Consider the following 18,891-nt stretch of genomic DNA (forward strand, 5'->3'; position numbering starts at 1 on the left):
ACAATATAATAATGCATCTGATGAAATATGGATCAGGGTGAAGAAGCAGGTGGCAGGAAGAGAAATAATGCAAGAAAGAGAAAAAAAACAGGAGTGAGTGGCTAAAGCCTTGTGAAAAAGCCTTCAGTACAAAAGATCAGCGGTTCTCAACCTGGTGGTCAAGGAAGAATTTTAAGTGGTACACTGAGTGACAAAAATAATAATAATAATAATTTTAAAAAAGAGCTAAAATACACAAACTTTCAAAAGCTTGGAGTTGAAACATTTGTTCACTAAAGCTGCATTTATTTAATAAATAAAACAGTGTTATTAACATAATTTTAGCATCATTACTCCAGTGTTCACTTCAGTGTCACATGATCCTTCAGAAATCATTCTAAAATGCTGATTTGGTGATCAAGAAACATTTGTTATTATCAATGTTGAAAACCGTTGTGCTGATTCATATTTTAGTGAATTCAGTGATGTGGTTTTTTTTTTAGGATTCTATGATGAAAGATCAAAAGAACAGAATCTATTTTAAATATAAATCTTTTGTAACATAGTATAAATGTCTTTACTGTCACTTCTGATCAATTGAATGCTTCCTTGAACAAAATACATCCCAAAACAAAATGACAAGGAGGAATACATTCCATGTTTAAGATATAGCAATCCTCCATCCATCAAAACTTTACTAGCGAAACGCTGGTTAGCTTTATCCAGATGAGAAACGTAGTTTGCGTATCATCTGGCCATACAGCGGTAGGATGTTTTGACATTCAGTTCAGTCTGCATTTCACACAGCGCGATGCGTGAGGGCTCGCACTCTTCAGACACAATCACAGAATATGACAGAGCTCGTGTTTTAAAGCAAAGCACACACTGGCATTAATAATTCACTGAAAACGCAACATGAGTATAGCATGGTATAGCATACAAATTATTTTAACGCGTTAAGGAGCTTGAATTAATCGCATACATTAACATGTTATCATTGACAGCCCTAATGTATATACATATAGCAGTACTGCTTTAATTAACATGCTGACAGCTTGCTGTGCTGTTAGACAGTTTTACCACATAAATCCATCTTGGAGAAGTATCTTTCAAGCATCTTTACATAAATGCCCTTTAGAGCACCTAATTTTAAAAAACGAGTGGAGACACATTCATTTCCATTCTGTTGCGCTCAGTCTACTGTTTTTGAATGAACATAGCATAACATATGTTCCTGGAGATCTACCTTCCTGCAAAGTTCAGCTCAAACCCTAATCAAACACACCTGAACCAGCTAATTAAAATCCTCAGGAACACTTAATTATGCAGGGCTTCCTTAAAATGCAAGAGATACTTTGTTGCATCACGCTGAGATAGAACATGATGCAAATGTTACAGAGAGAAACCGGGAGGAAAGATGATGCATTAAAAAAAATAGTGCTGGCATAAATAGGAGAAAGAAAATGAGATATTTGCAGTTAAAAACACACACAGGAAAATGAGAAAGAAACAAAGAATCCACAAGCACACCAAATGAAGGTACCTCTGCAACAAAAGAGAAAGAACTTCAAATTTCCTCTCTGCTGATCTGACGTTTATATTAACACGAGCAACTTTTCCATTAGAGAGAGAAGCGGTGATAAGTGGGAAGTGAGAGAGGGTGAGAGAGAGAGTTAGAGACCTCCACACTGGAGCACAAAAGATCCGCATTTCCATCTGAAGAAACCACACCTGTGATAAAACAAATTCCATCAAAGCCAGTTTGTGGAGGAAGCTCACCTCTGCTGTCCAGATTAATCCATTTTGACGGTTAAGAATATTGTACCTCATCGGTCAGCATACAAATGAAGCCATTTCCATAGCCACACCAAATGCAGGAGAGCTGATAACGGGCCACGGATGCCAGGGAAATTCAATTAGACTTTCTGAAGGCGCCAATGAGGAGAATATGGAATTATCCTGGCCGCCACACACACCCAATTAGACTGATGGTGTGAAATAGGACGGAGGAGGATACCCGAGGCAAGAGAGATGAGGCGGAGGGATGAGAGACATGAAGAGACTTCCTATCGGGCCTCAGAGATGAGGAACTTCCTGTTCAGTTCAGCTGTCTGTGAATGTGCTGAAAACAGCAGCTGTTTTCTCTGGATCTCTGGAGCCAGAGGTGTGAAGTCACACAGGCTTTGCCTGCCAAACTCTCACACATCCTCCAATATTAGAACAGGAATTCCCAACTGCACTGTGTTTATATATATATATATATATATATATATATATATATATATATATATATTCATGATATGTGTACCGGTATATACTTTGTGACAGAACTGAACTAGCAAATTAAATTTATAAATCAAAATGTATCACCTATTTATTCTGAAATACCTCATAGAATTGTGCAATTATTAATACACTACTGTTCACAGGTTTGGAGTCGGTAAATCTATGCATTTATTTTTATCAAAAATACAGTAAAACCATTTTGTGAAATATTAAAAATAGGGCTGTTAAATGATTAATCGCATCCAAAATAAAAGTTTGTTTACATAATAAATGTGTGTGTACTGTGTATAATTATTATATATATATATATATATATATATATATATAAATAAATACACACATATGCTTGTATATATTTAAGAAATATTTGCATGCATATATTGTATATAGATTTATATATAGTTTATATTATATATAGATATAAATATTTTATATATAAATAACAAATTTTTCTTAAATATATACATGCACGTGTGTGTATTTATATATACAAAATAATTATACACAGTACACACACATTTATTATGTAAACACAAACTTTTATGTTGGATGCGATTAATCGCGATTACGTAATCGTTTAACAGCCCTAATTAAAATGTTAAATAACTGTTTTCTGTTTTAAATTAATATTTTAAAATGTAATCTATTCCTGTGATGGCAAAACTGATGCTTAAGCATTATTACTTTCAAGCATCATTACTCAGTCTTCAGTGTCACATGATCCATCAGAAATCATTATAAAATGCTGATTTGGTGCTAAAGAAACATTTCTTATTATCATCAATGTTGTGTCTCTTAATATTTTGTTGAAACTAATCAATTGTTTTCAAGATTCTTTGATGAATAGAAAGTTAAAAACAAAGAACGTTTATTTGAAATAGTAAAGTTATTTATATAAAATAAAATATTTCTGATCCTTTTGATCAATTTAATGCATCCTTGCCAAAAAAAAAAGAAATCTTAAATGACCCCAAACTTTTTAAAAGTAGATGATGTCCAAGAATCTTGCTAATTTGTGCAAACAATCAGTGCAGTTCCATGACAGTGTTTTTTTTTTCTTACTGTAAAATAAAATAAAAATTATCATATAAAGTAAAAAAAAAAGTGATAGATCCTTTCCCCCTTTTCAAGACTGAACAATCTGTAATGCAAAAGTTAATCACCTGGAACTAAATGTCTCAAAAAAACATAATGGTATCGAATGTCTCAAAGACAACAAAAAAAGAGCTCTTAAGCTACAAGAATATATATTCATGCATGCATATTCATGGTGGAAAATAAGTAGTATTTTTGGGAGCAGAAGACCAAGGCTATCTTTGGAAAGTCTGTTAAATTAATTAATTCAGATTTCTTTTATATATATAAGTTTTTTTTATATAGACCTCATTTATTGATGGTTTTCTTCCCTTTCTGTTATAAGAACTGTTATAGAACTGCCTTCAAGCCACAATTATAGAAATGTTCAAAAATCACTTGCGTGTCCCTGAGTTTCCTAACCAAATACTATGAGTAGTGGGTGATGAGAACAATTATTATTATGGGAAATGGCACACATCCTTTACAATAGTACCAACCACAACAAATTCAAATGTAACATCAATTGCAAGCTTAAGAACTGTGAGCAATATTTTGCCATATATATTTGTGGAAATACCTCAAAAAAGTATTTGGCAATCAAACATTGAATATCTTCATTTATCAATGTGCAAGACATTCCAATATGTAGAACTACATTTAAAACAGTAAATTACACTGCTACATAGTACATGCTCTAAACCCTTCTCTGTTGCTTACAAGAGAAAAGTTGCTAATGCTGGCTACAGAATCTGATAGTTTGTTTGAATTTGGCAGCGGCAAGTAAAGAGTAGGACGCGACACCACAAACTCTGCATGAACTCACAAATAAACAGTTCTTTGCATATTACAAATCTGCAATTCGTCTTTACTAGAGCCAAGAAAAGGGATTTTTCACTTTAATCATATCAATTCTCTCCAGACGATCAAGAAAGCATTTGTACCACACAACAACCTCGGATTAGAAAGTTGATGCTGACTTTTACCAACTGACTAGCAAAGGCAATTAGAGCATATAGCAACCAGAATTACACAAACAAACACAAACACAGACAGATAGACTCAAGGATACTGGTCAGTTTGCGGCCGTCTGAAGTTTTCTGGGAGATGAGCTTCATACAGCTGTCTTGCCTTGGTGTTGCCCATGCTCTGCACACTCTAAACAGAGAAAGAGAGACAACAAAGAAATAACAGGTGAAAATACATATAAACCAACCAAGTAGTTTTCTTTATGAAAAACAATGCAAATCATGTTTTTTGAAAATGATTGAGAATTAATTCACATCCTTTTTTTTTTTTTTTTACAGTTTTGTCAACTCTATTAGAACACTTGTCTTTCTCCATTATTAAAAGTACATAAACTACAAAATACAACACACAACTCACATAAAATAAATAAATAAATTCAAGTTAAACTAATGAAGAATCAGGTCTGCTATGCAAGTGTGAACTGTAAAACCTGTGCAACATTAAGACCCTTAGCATAATTTAAGGGTGGGGGGGTGGGTTGGGGGGATTATTCATTATACTGCTTGGATCCCTAAAAAAAGCTAAATCGATCTCTCCCTTTCAATGTCAAAGTACTGCAATGACCTCTGGATAAATGAGTGACCTCATTCATCTCTTGAAGCGATGGAATTTGATTGGTCGATGTGCACAATCGCCAGGGCGACCGTGCAAAATTCATGCCACAAATCCCAATTTCTAATAAAGTTCATAATAACTTCCTGATAAAGCAAAACGGTAAAACACATGAACTTTCACCTGAAACAGGCTTAAAATAAAACTCTGGTTACAAACTCAGCCATCTGTGCGAGTTCATGGCCTTGATTTTTAATTAACCGTGTAATCCTGTACTCAACCACTGTTCGATCATTTACAAATTACACGTATTTGCATTATCAGTTCAATGTCACGTACGTCTAAGTCTGTCAGAGACAGATTAATATGAGAATGATGGATCAGAGTGAAGGAAGAGTATATGCTGAAAAACAGACAAGTAATTACCCATCAAGAATTAATTATCCATCCAGATGTCAATTAATATGCGAAGGGGAGATGCAAGACTCCCTTTTGGTTGCTTAAAATCTCATAAATCTTTCAAGTCACACTGCTCTTTACAGCCCAACACACAGAGACCTCCAAATACACACACATATACCTGTGATTTGAATGATGGTTATTTGCACCTGAAATAGCAGTGTGTTATGGAGACATCACTCACACTACAATAGATGGCCTCATAACTTCAGGAAGTGCTCTACAAGGACTTTTATGCTGGCTTGATCAGGCCAGTAGTAGGCTTGCTACGGTAGACGGTGTTACACGGTGTTCGGCTGTACACCGTGTAACAGAGTACATGTGATATCAATGATGCCTACGGATTATAGGCCTATATACACAGAGTACGTGTGATCGCATTCGCAAATTTAAAAGCGAAAGTCAAAAGCGATCATCCATCATCATCCCAGTGTTATCGGTAATACTCGTGTTGTTGCAAGTTTATATACAGGTGTGAAAATTTCTGTAGTACAGATATTCACTGGCCCCACCACAAATATGACAAACATATTTTTCAAACTATTCTATCTGAAATGTAAAGGGTTTGCAGATTTGATTAGAATCTCGTGTATGCTAGCCAACAAATTAATATTACTTTGGCAAAAGGTCAATATAGTTGCATCCCTAGTAAAATGTTTCCATTTGCAAGCCAAAAAAAATCATGTACACTACCATTCAAATTTTAGTAAGAGTTTACATTTTTTTTATAAATCAATATTTTTATTCAGCAAGGATGCATTAAATTGATTAAACATGACAATGCATTTATTTGAATTGGATATTTTTTAGCAATATAAATACTTCAGTTTGCTCAAAATTGATAATAATAAGAAATGTTTCTTGAACAAAATCAGCATATTAGAATGATTTCTGAAGGATCGTGTAACTGTGAAGAAAGGAATAATGTCTTCTGAAAATCCAGCTTTGCAATATTTCAAAATATATTAAAATAGAAAACGGTTATCTTTAAATGTAACTATATTTCACAATATTAGGCTACTGTTTTTACTGTATAGATCAAATAAATGCAGCCTTGGAGAGCATAAAAAAAACTTCTGACCCCAAACTTTTGAATGGTAGTGTATGTGATCAATGAATGCGAGACGTTTTGTTTTTTTTACGTTTGAGAGGTGGGTCATCAACAGGCCTGAAACATCTCGTTCAGCCCTACAAAGAAAGAAAAGACACAAAAATACTCATACTTGTATCTGCTCGGGGGTCCATTGGTCCAAGTTGACTGATTTGACGCGTGATATATGCACTCCCAGATTCCGGTGTATTCCAGCACAGCGGATACACATAAACACACCAAGATTCCAAGAGGCCCATCGAGGTCCTGCGGGGAAAGAGAGCGAAAACAGACAGATTTTAGACCTGCAGTAAAGCACTTCCCATTATCTGAAACAGATAACACCATCATAACAGGCAGTGAAGAAACAGCAGTTTAAAATAAATCTTTTGAGTCATGGTGCCGCCTCAAGCTCCGCCGCGTAATTCTGCCTCGCCACAGCATCGAATAAACGCCATTGTTTTGTGATGCTGAAAACCATATCTAAACAATGGAATTTTGCAGTTGTGATAATAAAATTCGATCCAAGCGCCAGATGAATGCAGCAGGTAGCCCACCTGAATCAAAAGTCAATAGCCACAGGTACCAGAATAAAACGGTGAAACTAGATTGTGAGACTCCTGATCTCATCAGCAACAGAAAAAAAGGAGAAGAAAAATGTGAATTGTGCTACAATATGTGATTATCTTAAGCTCAGTGTGTAATATTCAGCTCTCAGAAGTGACTCTAATAGCACTGGGGGTGGAAGGAAGCGCTGTGACTGTAGATGATATCAAAGCCAGAGACATAGGTTATGTATCTTTTAGGGATGTACGCCACACCTAATCCCCATAACATTTAAGTGGAAATTTTGTAACCGACTAGTCTAAGAAACCCCCAGAAGACAGTCTATACAGGCGATCCATTTGAAATAACCTACTTAATCTCTGAGTCAACTCCCATACTGCATGCCACTGAAAGAGATTATGATCATTGCATGTTAAACTTCATGTTTACTAGCAATGATACATTTTATACTACGGGGCTGTTGAATGTTTGAATATGATTGGTTGACGAACGTTTTAAGGTGTGCAATTCTTTTCAGGGAAACGCACTGCTAAAGTAGTTCCAAGCAGGTATGGACCGCATTAATATATCCTTATCACTTTGCCAAATAATTATTTTTTTTATTTTTATAAAAGGTCCTTACAGACTACAACAAAAAAAGAATCAAAAACCCACAACAAAACTTACCCAGCAAATAAATATAGTACACAATAGGATAAAAAACATGTTCCATGTTTTTTGCCACAAAATTAAGTTTTATGATGTATGGAAAGCATACTCTCTTTCTCCCGCTTTCTCTCCCACTTGTACACATATCCAGTGCGGACACACACCCGCACAGAAACGTGTTGTCAGCGCTGCTCTGACGATTTTATCAGTAAAATAGTTTAGCAACTTAAAAACGGCATGACATTTCTCACACTCAGGTAATTCACAAACGCTTAATCTCGCTCTAATAACGGCATTAGTCTGCTATCAATGGCTCAAGCATCCATTACTAGCTCTAAAATAACGTTTTAGAATTAGCAACGGAGGCGTGGGATGAGATAGTCCTAAACACAAGAGCGTTTTAAGGACAAAAGCATCTGAAAAATGTCTTGAGGTGTGGTAGTAACCATAGTATAAGCGGAATAATTGACTCTGGTCTGTTCAATAATTAGAAAATAATGCACATCCGGGGTAACACCAACTCCTCTTTGCGTCATTACCACCTCGGTGTGCATTCTTTTCTAATAATTAAACTGCCTGTCATCAACTATTCCTTACATATTCTATTATGTTGAATAGAATAGATCTGTAGAATAGAAACGACTAGTATTTGCGACATCGAAACTCACGGCGACGTTTAGTCGACTAGTCTCGCACTTCCCTAGTATTTTTCAGCTCTGTTCGAGAATCTGAGCGCAAGAAGTCAATAGCGTTTGTGTGACAAGTTGCGAGTAGAAGTGGATGGATTGGGGGGTGCGGGCGCACTGGAGCGGTCCTGACAGCTCTCCACTGGTCGGTTGGTGTTGGTGAGAACACTGCTCCTGACGGGCTATAAATCACAGGGTTTGCTGGGAAATGGATTTCTGTGGTTCACCCGCCCTCTTTGGCTTTATCTACACCTGTCAGCCATCTTAGGACACATCCAATTCGCTTCCTCAGTCTCACGTGCTCTCGCGGTACGGAGCCGTATCCGTGGTAGCGGGGGATCTGTATTCTGCCCGCAGGATGCCTGGCATGCTTTTGCATGCCCATCATGCAACAGTAGAGTAAACCACTGACCCCGGCAGTGCCACCCACACAGCTCCTGAATGGAAAAAGCACTCACACGACAAGTACTGCCATTAGAATAACAAACAATACAGCACTGTTTCTTCACTTTTAAGCGTGTTCATAATTCATCCTGCATGATTGCTCAGGATATTAATGGCTATCTTGCTTCTGTTCTGTGCTCATATGACAAAAGAGGACGGGTGACGCGTGAACAGGCTGATAAGATTCCCCGGCCCCAACACACTGGAAAAACTCAGGCAAAAACTGTGGTAATGAGAGAGAGCGAGTTTCCAGTCTCTTATCTCTCACCCACCCCCAACTACCATCCGGCTGGCTGCACCAGCCCAGGCTGCCACCCTCACAGATTTATTAGCCCAATAAAAGGCTGCAAGATTGTGTCTCACACCGCTGCACCAGGAGCTGCATAACTCACCCACAATTAAAGAGGGTTAATTTGTCATTGAGTGGAGCCCGGTGCAGTGAAGGGTGCAGTGCCCCTGCAGAGGGGAACTCTCTCCACACCCTCCCTGCTGGACTGAAACGCTGCAGTGGGGGCTGGATATGCTCATTAGTCAGAAGGTGTGGGGACCCTGAAATGAATTTACATAATTTGTCCATGATTCTTACAAATACTTTTGTGTTTCTTTGTGAGAAAACACACTCACAAAGAGTATTTCGAGCAGACGAATTGAGAACAACTAAAACAACAAATTGTACTGACTATAGAAATTCCCATGCCATTTAAGATTATATTAAATGATGAATTTTCCCAGAAGTTCACAGATTTTCCAGGTGTTCCTTCCAGGTGTTAAGAACCACTGATCTATATAGATCAGTCATGAGAACACTGCATCCGGCTTCAAAAGAAAACAACCGTTCATAAAAAAAAGGAAGAGCACATATACATACCAGAGCTGCACAATAAAATTTGTTTAAATATATACCATTTGCGATCTCAATTTAAACCCACACAATCTTATTCCTAAATGACAGTGACTCGGCCATGTCGATTAAACCTTTGACAAAATCACAGAGTGGAACATTCAAATGAGTCATCTAGGTATGAAACAGCTTCTTTTAAACCACACAGTATTGTTACTTATTTCTGTTACAAATGTGTTCAAATATCAAAGAAAACCTGGGATAAAGGTTTATAGTTAGAATATAAACACTGAGATCTACGGAAGCTTTAAACAAATGTTTTTGTCATTGAATCATTCATTCAATATTAATCCAGTAATGAAACAAGTGAAGCAATAATGACTCATTGAATCATTCATTCAAATAATTTTTTTTTTTAAAGAATTAATTCAAACGAATTAAACATTTTAAATAGACTGCAGCAATTAACCTTTTGTCTGAACTTCAAGTAAATTACATGTTCATTTGTTTAGTTGTCCGTTATCGTGGGAGAACCATGATCTCCATTTATTTATTTTTAAAATTGATTCTCAATTTATCCAGAATCGTGCCGCTCTAAAACTTTTTAGGCATATCATTTTTAATATGCCTGCAGTGATATGCTGAAATATTTAATCAGATAACATCCCCACAACCAAAATCTGATCAAAAGGGATTACAGACAAAATATTTTATTTGCATAATAATGCCAGTGTAAACAGTAATCCGTCTTGGCTGCGCACTTGTGATTGGCTTATCCGAGATGTAGGAGGGGGCCAAAAATAGCAATACCAAAATATCATGATGAGTAATCATTTTATATCATGGTAATATAAAATATTACAATACTTTATTATGATTCGAATAATTAATTTTATATTTAAGTATTTAGATAATTACATTAAGTTGAATATTAAATAAAACAAAATAATACAATTATTTATTTAAATTAAAAACTATTTAAATGCAAGGATTAATTAGATATTGTACAAATTAAAGATATTTATTCAAATGAATGAACAAGTCTGGCATCAACAGCTGCCTGGCACTGTGTAGCAGTGCAATAGGCTACATTATAAATAGTACTATTGGATGAGCAACATTCAAAATGATGAAATAACCGATATACGCAAACCTATGACAGCACATCACTTGAATTGCTGCTACATTGCTGGCAACCATAAACAATCTACACTGACTTTCTCTGCATCACAAACAAACACAGTAAATGTGTCAAAATGAAATTACTCTAATTAAAATAAATGAAGCTGTGCGCGCATGTCTACCACATCATTTGCAGTGTAGACCGTGTAGCTTTAACATAACATCTACCATTGCATGGTATATATAGCCTACTGTCAAGCCGCAGAGCCCCACTGAGATGGATGTTAATGCCAGGTGTAAACAAGGACTCTGATAACCAGCCAAGAGTAAAGGTCAGATAACGAACTGCTGTCTGTCTCACAGCCCCGCAGAAAGACATGTCTACATAAACAGGAAGTGCTGCGATTGAGAGGAACTGGCAGAAGCTGCAAGCAACCAAGACAGGTCATGACCTATGACCCTACCTAAGCTCTCCCATTCTGAGGGGATTGATGACGGCCTCTAGCGTCCAAAAGGGGCAATTTCGGGGGAATTTTTGTGACATGCCCGCATGATCTTTCTACTTCCTCTCATCTTTCATCTTCCCCAGTCCATTCATTATCTCCACAGCTGGTCGCAGCAGATGTAGAGCGGTGCGGGCGAGTCCCTCAGTCAACATACATTGGCTAATAATTCACCATTCCCCTCTATGAAATGGGAACTGGATGCTGTGAACAAGGCTGCACTAGAAGGAAGTGAGAGAGAAAGTGTTCTCAGTAAGACTGTGGCGTGCTATATTTAGACCTGAGGAGAACATGCAAAGGATGCTTTCAACAGCTGGGTAGTGAGATAACATTTTTGGGGAGCCTATAAACACAGGACACCCTAGGTGTGCAAGACAGCCCTTCCCTGAAAACTCAATTAAAAGGCAGGGCAAATAAATTATTCAGTGTCTAAACATCCAGAGCAGGGCTCTGGGACTTTGTGCGTGTAGGAACAGTGGGTGATTTACAGTTGCCTCTGCAGTTTCCAGGTCTCTGCCCACTTCATTGAGGAGTCACCCCAGATTTATAAGCCTGTAGCTCATTTGCCTGCGTAGAAAACACATGAACAATGGAACATGGCCGATATAAGATGTGTGAATCACACAAACTCTTTGTCCCTCACACATGTCATCTGTGCCTTTCTAGCACCCGTCTCACTGAAAATTGATTGGCTGCATCATTTCGCCAATGTCACCTCAAGGCTACAAGAAAGCATTTGTCAAAATAAACAATAGTCCCTTCAGCCCTCCATCTTTCACTTCTGGGGGGCATGGGTAACTGTTGTGACTAGAGCCCCTCTCTCTCTCTTTTCACTTCCTTCCTAAACCCCTCCATCAGCTCTGCCAAAGAGGGAGGAGAGAGAGAGACAGAGGGAGAAAGAAAGGGGGAAGAAGAAAATACAGGAGAAGAGAGCGCCACTGTACTTCACCCAGAAACCTCAAAGAACTGGAGGACCCTCCAGCTACGCTCGAGTAACACTTCAAAAGGCTGGTGCTGATTGTCCCAGTCTGGTCCAGGGACAGGGGCCAGTTGCGGTGTTTCAGGATCCCACATCATAGCTGCCCTTCTCAACATCTGACTTGCTTTTAACAGCTGAATAGGATGCAAAACCTACAACGAATACTTATGAATGGCTGTGGACAAGAGGGGTATTTCAGCTGGCTATGAGTCTGCCTGCAATTTAAAACTGATGTAAACAACTGTTCAAAAGGCAGGGGTCAGTAAGATTTTTTATGTTTTTGAAAGAAGTCACCTATCCTCACCACGGCTGCATATATTTCACAATATTACTATTTTAATACATTTAAAAATGTCATATGTTCCTGTGATGGCAGGAACATATGACAATTTCGCCAGTCTTCAGTGATTATTTTCAATATTGAAAACAATTATGCTGCTTAATATGTGTGTGGAATATATATATATATATATATATATATATATATATATATATATATATATATATATATATATATATATATATATATATATATATATATATATATATATATATATATATATATATATATATAGTAACCACTTGCAACATTTGTTGTGTTGAGCTGTTTCAATGACTTTTGTTTGACTTGTTAATTGAAAACAGCTGAAAGTCTGTAAATTTTGCCAATAAACCTGATTTGCAACAGGGGTTGAATAATTTCCATTACAACTCACATTGACTAGGCTATATACTTTGTGAAATTAATTTTGGAACGAGTGTATTGTACAGATCTTAAACTTGTTTTACATTCAACGTTCGAAAAAAACTCGCTACACAACTAATATTACCCTTCTTTGATTATGCAGATGTAGTTTATCAGAATGCATCTAAAACTAATCTTTTGCCTCTTACTACCGCTTATAATAAATTGTGTCGATGTGTTATTGGATGCTCATTCTTTACGCACCATTGTATAATGTATTGACTTACTCAAACTCACTCAATATTAGAAGGCTTTTTCACTGGATTCAATTTATTTTCAAATGTGTACATTTTAATTACCCTAATTATTTGAGACCGTATCTGTTATTATATTCTTCACATTATTTTTTTCTTACCCCTTTAGTTAAGAACGTCTGTGGGAAGAGAAAGCATTTAGGTTTAAGGCTCCTGCCGATTGGAATAATTTACCTTTAAATGTATGATCTTTGACTTCACTTTATGTTTAAAAATGGTTTGTTTCATTCTTTTGAAACAAGTTGTAATTGCTTTAGATGATATATCTATGATCATATTTATTAATGCTAGGCAAAAATTCAAAATTCATAGACAAAAAAAGGGGGGAAAGTTACTTATTGTAGTGGTGTGTTTGTGGCTTTGAATTAGAAGACTGTTGTTTTTGTTTTGTTTTGTTTGGGTTTATTGTCGTGTCTTGTGCTATGTATGTTATTTAACTTTTGTGTATTAGGACCCCCTTGAAAACGAGATGATGCATCTCAAGGGGTTTATCCTAAAGAATAAAATTTGTTACAACGGTTATACATACAGTAGTATATATACACACACATTTTCACAAATGACATCAGAAACAAAGGTCCAATAATGTGTGTATTCTGGTAACCCAGAACAATCCCTCTCAGTCCAGTTCCGTGAAATAATATGCATGTGTCTTTAAAAAGAACTCGCACTGTTTTCTTTAACAGTGCATGACAGCGCTGATGATGTTTATATAATAGACTGTGTGTGTTTGTGTGTGTGTTCATGCCTCACTTGGTCTGTAAGGGCAAGCCACGCTTGTACAGTGCATCTGTGCGCATCTCTAAGTAAGTCACTGAGAGCAGTGACTGCTGAGTATAGGTCATTGCACAAAGCATGCTGGGAATGTGACGGTGGGATCCTAGTTTAAAAAAACAAAACAAAAATCAGGAAGTGAGGCAGCAGAAGTTTCCTGCAGTGGCACTCAGCATAGTGAATTGGCACAGAAGTCCCTGAAAAACACACTTTAATATAGGCATGGACACACAGACAGACGGACGGACGGACACACACACACACTTTTGTACTGCATAAGGTCACCTATTGAGCCTTTTAAAAGTGCTGCTGCCATTTTCTTAAAAGCCTCCATTTTTCTCTCATTAAAAAAAGGTGACGGTGGAAAACAAGCACATCGCACAGATCTCAACCTGCACTTTTTTCAACACCAAATAACAGGCTGTGAATGTGCATGTGTGTATTTATTATCCATAACTGGAGGAGAAACTGTCTGGTTATGCAATAGAGTGGAGTGAGGGGGGATATGCGGCTCTGCCCCGTCCATCACAGTTGTGCCCATTAGTGTTGGTGCTAGCTGTACGGAGTACGGACCCCCAGCTGTTTGCCACACTTCATGCAATCTAAAGGGCCTTTCACACCAAACGGGAGACGAAAAAGCAAAGCGAATAGCAGGCGAATGGTCTATTCACAACAGGAGTGAAACGCATATAGGGCTGAACGAAAAGCACATTCACGCTGGTTCAACAGATGCCATAATGCACCCTTCAGCTGGTCTAGAAGCACAGGATGCAGGAGAAGCAAATTCATTGGCCAAGTTCAATAAAAATAAAAATATTGAAACACAGATATGATGTTTAGCTAAAGTCAATTACTTAGCAGTTTTTGTAAGATGTAAATCAGAGATGCACCATAAAGTACTGGCAGATAGCAATAAGCCAATAATTATATTCAGTTTAAGGCTGATGACAGATACAATTAATTTGTTTTATTAAAATAAATTAAAAGTATAAAAAAAAACATTTTTAATGCTACAAGTGACCTTAGGCATCATAACATCTAGGCTACAATCTACAATTTGAAAATGAGATTTGCTAAAGACTACATTTAAAAATAGTAATAAATTATTATTGTTTTTAAAGATTATGGGAACATTAGATGACTGCAGAGGTAATTTAAATATAAAAAAGGGGAAATTGGCAGCACAGTTAAATATCAAATACCAGCCAACGTATAAAATGAAAGATACATTTTAAATTGCTAACAAACATAATATATATTTTTTTTTTGTAAAGAAATGTATAGTTTTATTCAGCTAGGACACATTAAATGTATTAAAAGTAACAGTAAAAACTTTTAGGCTACATTGTCATTTCAAAATTCTATTTTAATAAATGTATTTTTGCATTTCAACTTTGTTGAAGTTTTATTAATACATTTAATAAAACTTCAACAAAGAATCCTGAAAAATATATAGAACAGTTTCAACAAAGATATTAAGCAACACAAATGTTTTCAAAATAACATAATACATATTTCCTTAATATTAAATCAGCATATTATATTGATTTCTGAAGGATCATGTTACACAAGAGTGGAGTAAATGATGCTGAAAATTCAGCTTTGCCTTCACAGGAATAAAATACCTTTTAAAACATATTCAAATAGAAAATAGTTATTTTAAATTGTAATAATACTTCACAATATTACTGTTTTTAGTATGTCAGGGTTTCTGGAAATTACTCAAATCAAATTCCATACTTTTCCAAACTGCGTAGGAACCCTGGTATGTTTATCAACTAAATGCAGCTTTGATGAGCATAAGAGACTTACGAAAAAATTCAAATAATCATACCGACCCCAAAGTGTTTGTGAATGGGTGCGTGTATATAAATATAAAAATGTTGGTGCAGCAAGCGTTAAGCTTTAATATTAAAACTTTATTTTGGATGTATTGATAGTACTGGGCTCACAGTTCACATGAGTAGAGTACTTGCCTTGTACTGTGTGTGTAGATTGACTGTACTCGTCCTCCCCCACCGAAGACCATTTTTGACCCAGGAAAAACCCTGCTGGTCTGAACAGCTTCATAGGAATACATTGTTTCTTTTCAAACTGTTGTTAGTGCTGAACATTTGCATCTGGTGCAAAAGGGCCTAAAAGAGACAGACGCATGCAAAAGGGGTCGTCCTAGAATCATGCATCATCCTGAGCATCTTCCAGCACTGCACAGAATCGTAACAAAACTAATTGGTGTTGATGGGAGTCAAGAAATGTACTGGAAGCGCCTGGGAGTGTTTTCAGATCCTTCCTACCCATGATCAACCCCAAAAACACCCCCACACACGAGGAAATAACTCAAAAACCAAGTGTGAAACAGAAGCGCACGGCAAGCGTATTTAAATACCAACCGTAACAGCAGCAAGCGACCCACAGAGCAAAGAGGATTTATCTGAAAACTAACCGCAAGACGGAACGCTGACACTGAATACATATATACACTAGCTCCCCTCTGAGCTACATGAAAGATTGAGAGAGTAAAATCCTGAAATAGACTGAATGTAATAAACATACCCGTGAACACAGGGCTTCACACAAACCAAATTACAACCTGTCAGATTCTCAGCTGGTGCTTCCAAAAAAATGCACCAAGGAGATTGATCAGCCGGCCCCTGTGATGCTAAGATCAACAGAGAAGGGTCAGAAATGAGAGCGCGAGCAGGGCAGCTGGGAAAGGGGATTCAGGATCAGGTCTTTTCTGAGACGGATGTGAATATAAAGAACTATGAGGATACAGAGATGGAAAGCGCACCGTGGCCCGAAAAAAGAGCCGGTGAGGACTCGACTGCACTGCTTTAACTATAGTGTATCCTCACAGCTCCCCCTGCAGGGAAAGAATGACAGGGTGATGACTAACACAGATGTTCTTCAAAAGGTGACAAAAGGCACCAAAAATTACAGATTGAGATAAAAAGCTTGTGAAAGCTGACTACTTGATGTAGTTAAAAATCAAGCTCTTAGAAGGATAGTTCACCCATAAAAGAAAGTTCTGTCATCATGTACTAACCATCAAGTTCTTCCAAACCTGTATAACTTTCTTATGTGGAGCCCAATATTTTTTTGAGAAATGTCACAATGTAAGTCAATGGAGACCAAAACTGTTTGGTTACCAACATGCATCAAAATATCCACTTTTGTGTTTCACAGACAGTCATACAGGTCTGGAACAACGTGAGTGCGAGTATACGATGACAGACGAACTATTTATTTGGTACCTAAAAAACCTTGACTGGATCTACTTCTTTCACATGCTTTGTATCTCACTTTAAGTCATTGTTGGTGTCTTTTGATGAAATTCCTGTGTAAATGATGATAGAACTTCCATTTTTATGTGAAGAATTTTTTTTTTTTTACACAATATATTTGTTAATGACACTCCGGTTCTGTTGCGCACCAAATCCTCCATCGTCCTGTCAGTAAGCTCTGCTTACTATCTTCATGTGTTAAATCTGATGTACTGTAATGTAACAGAGTACCGTAGCAAGCCTAACCATGTCTCTCTAGGGGCTTTTTCATTTTCCATGCCTTTCCGAATAAGAATTCTTTGGGCACATCCCTGCTTTTGGTGTACATTTAAACAAAGCCACAGCTTCTATTTCCCCATATTGATCGGCTTTGGTCACAACAGGCTTCCAACAATGCTGCAAAGCATTTTGGGAGGAACACAAGTCACACTGAGAACAGTATGAGCCTTGCAGACCTGCTGTGCCACTCCACATGTACTTTACTGCTCGTAGACCTGTCAAAGTGTCCCAGACAGCCATAGAAACACATGATACGATTATGACGCAGTCAGCAGTGCACACTAGGGATGCCAACGATTAATCGAAGATCGAATTGTCGATAATAATTTAATCAGTCAATGGTCGATTAAGCAAGGTCATCATTAGAGTGCGTAATTTTGAGGTGCGTGTGGCTCATGTGCAAAACACGTGCAGCTGACAAACAAGGAAAATGAAACGAGCGTGCCGTAGTTATGTATTCGAAATATATTATGTATTCTAAAAATATTCTTGTCTTTAAGCCATGCAATGGATTAGTAGGTAGGCTAGCAATTTATTTTGAAACAATTAATTATTGATTATCTTCACTGCATTTATATTTATAACAAAATGAACTGAAACAACTCTACCTCTTTTTGTTTACATTTTATAAATATTAAACAACATGTGGTTTAGGCAATAATGTGCATATTTATTCTGATTATCTTTACTGAACTTTAAATGACACAAAACACAACCCCGTCTCTTTTTGTTAAATGTCAGTTTTAATTATCAATAATAGCCATTATTAATGTATAAGTAAAAGGTATAAGAAGCTATTCAATAAGAAATAAAGCAAACAATTCAGTCAAACACAAAGACAGTGCTCTAGGAGGCTACGACGGTAAAGTTAAATAGCCTAAATATATAAAGTTATGAAACTTCACTCTAACCTCAGCCAAAACGATTGGCCAGGGAACAAATTATAGATTCATGAGACCAAAGATTGCCTGTTAGATACACACGAGACGAATTATATCTCATGTTTAACAACTACAGAGACATCAGAGCCAGCGACAAACGTCAGAAGGACTAGCCGAGGTAAGGCTGTTCCAGGCGGGGTACATGAGCGCTGAGCGCCTGGATCTCACAACTCAAAATTGTTCGTCTTGCGCTGGTCTGCGACGCGCCACGCATTACGTAATCACGTTGGAAAGGTAACGTTCACGTCATCTATCCAAGTTATTTGTCTGTGTACACCGGTTCAAAAAAGTAGGGAAACTCCATCTCATTTTCTCCTCCAGCTTCAAAATCTTCTGACATCTTTGTTTTAATTTA

The 18,891-nt window shown here is 37.0% G+C and overlaps 1 protein-coding gene across 4 annotated transcripts in view; it reads right to left on the bottom strand.

Moving 5' to 3' along the window:
- The window catches only part of smap1 (small ArfGAP 1), a 105,144-nt gene that overhangs the window by 74,809 nt on the left and 11,444 nt on the right, over positions 1–18,891 (bottom strand). For all 4 annotated transcript variants that reach the window (XM_079635038.1, XM_079635037.1, XM_079635040.1 and 1 more), the window contains exons 2-3: positions 6,603–6,736; positions 4,412–4,497 (exon numbers count right to left, since the gene is read on the bottom strand). In XM_079635038.1, the coding sequence (XP_079491164.1) occupies positions 4,412–4,497; positions 6,603–6,736 (220 nt within the window). The remainder of the gene's footprint in view (positions 1–4,411; positions 4,498–6,602; positions 6,737–18,891) is intronic.

Source organism: Phoxinus phoxinus, assembly GCF_949152265.1.
Source record: "Phoxinus phoxinus genome assembly, chromosome: 14".
Taxonomy (NCBI): Eukaryota; Metazoa; Chordata; class Actinopteri; order Cypriniformes; family Leuciscidae; genus Phoxinus; species Phoxinus phoxinus.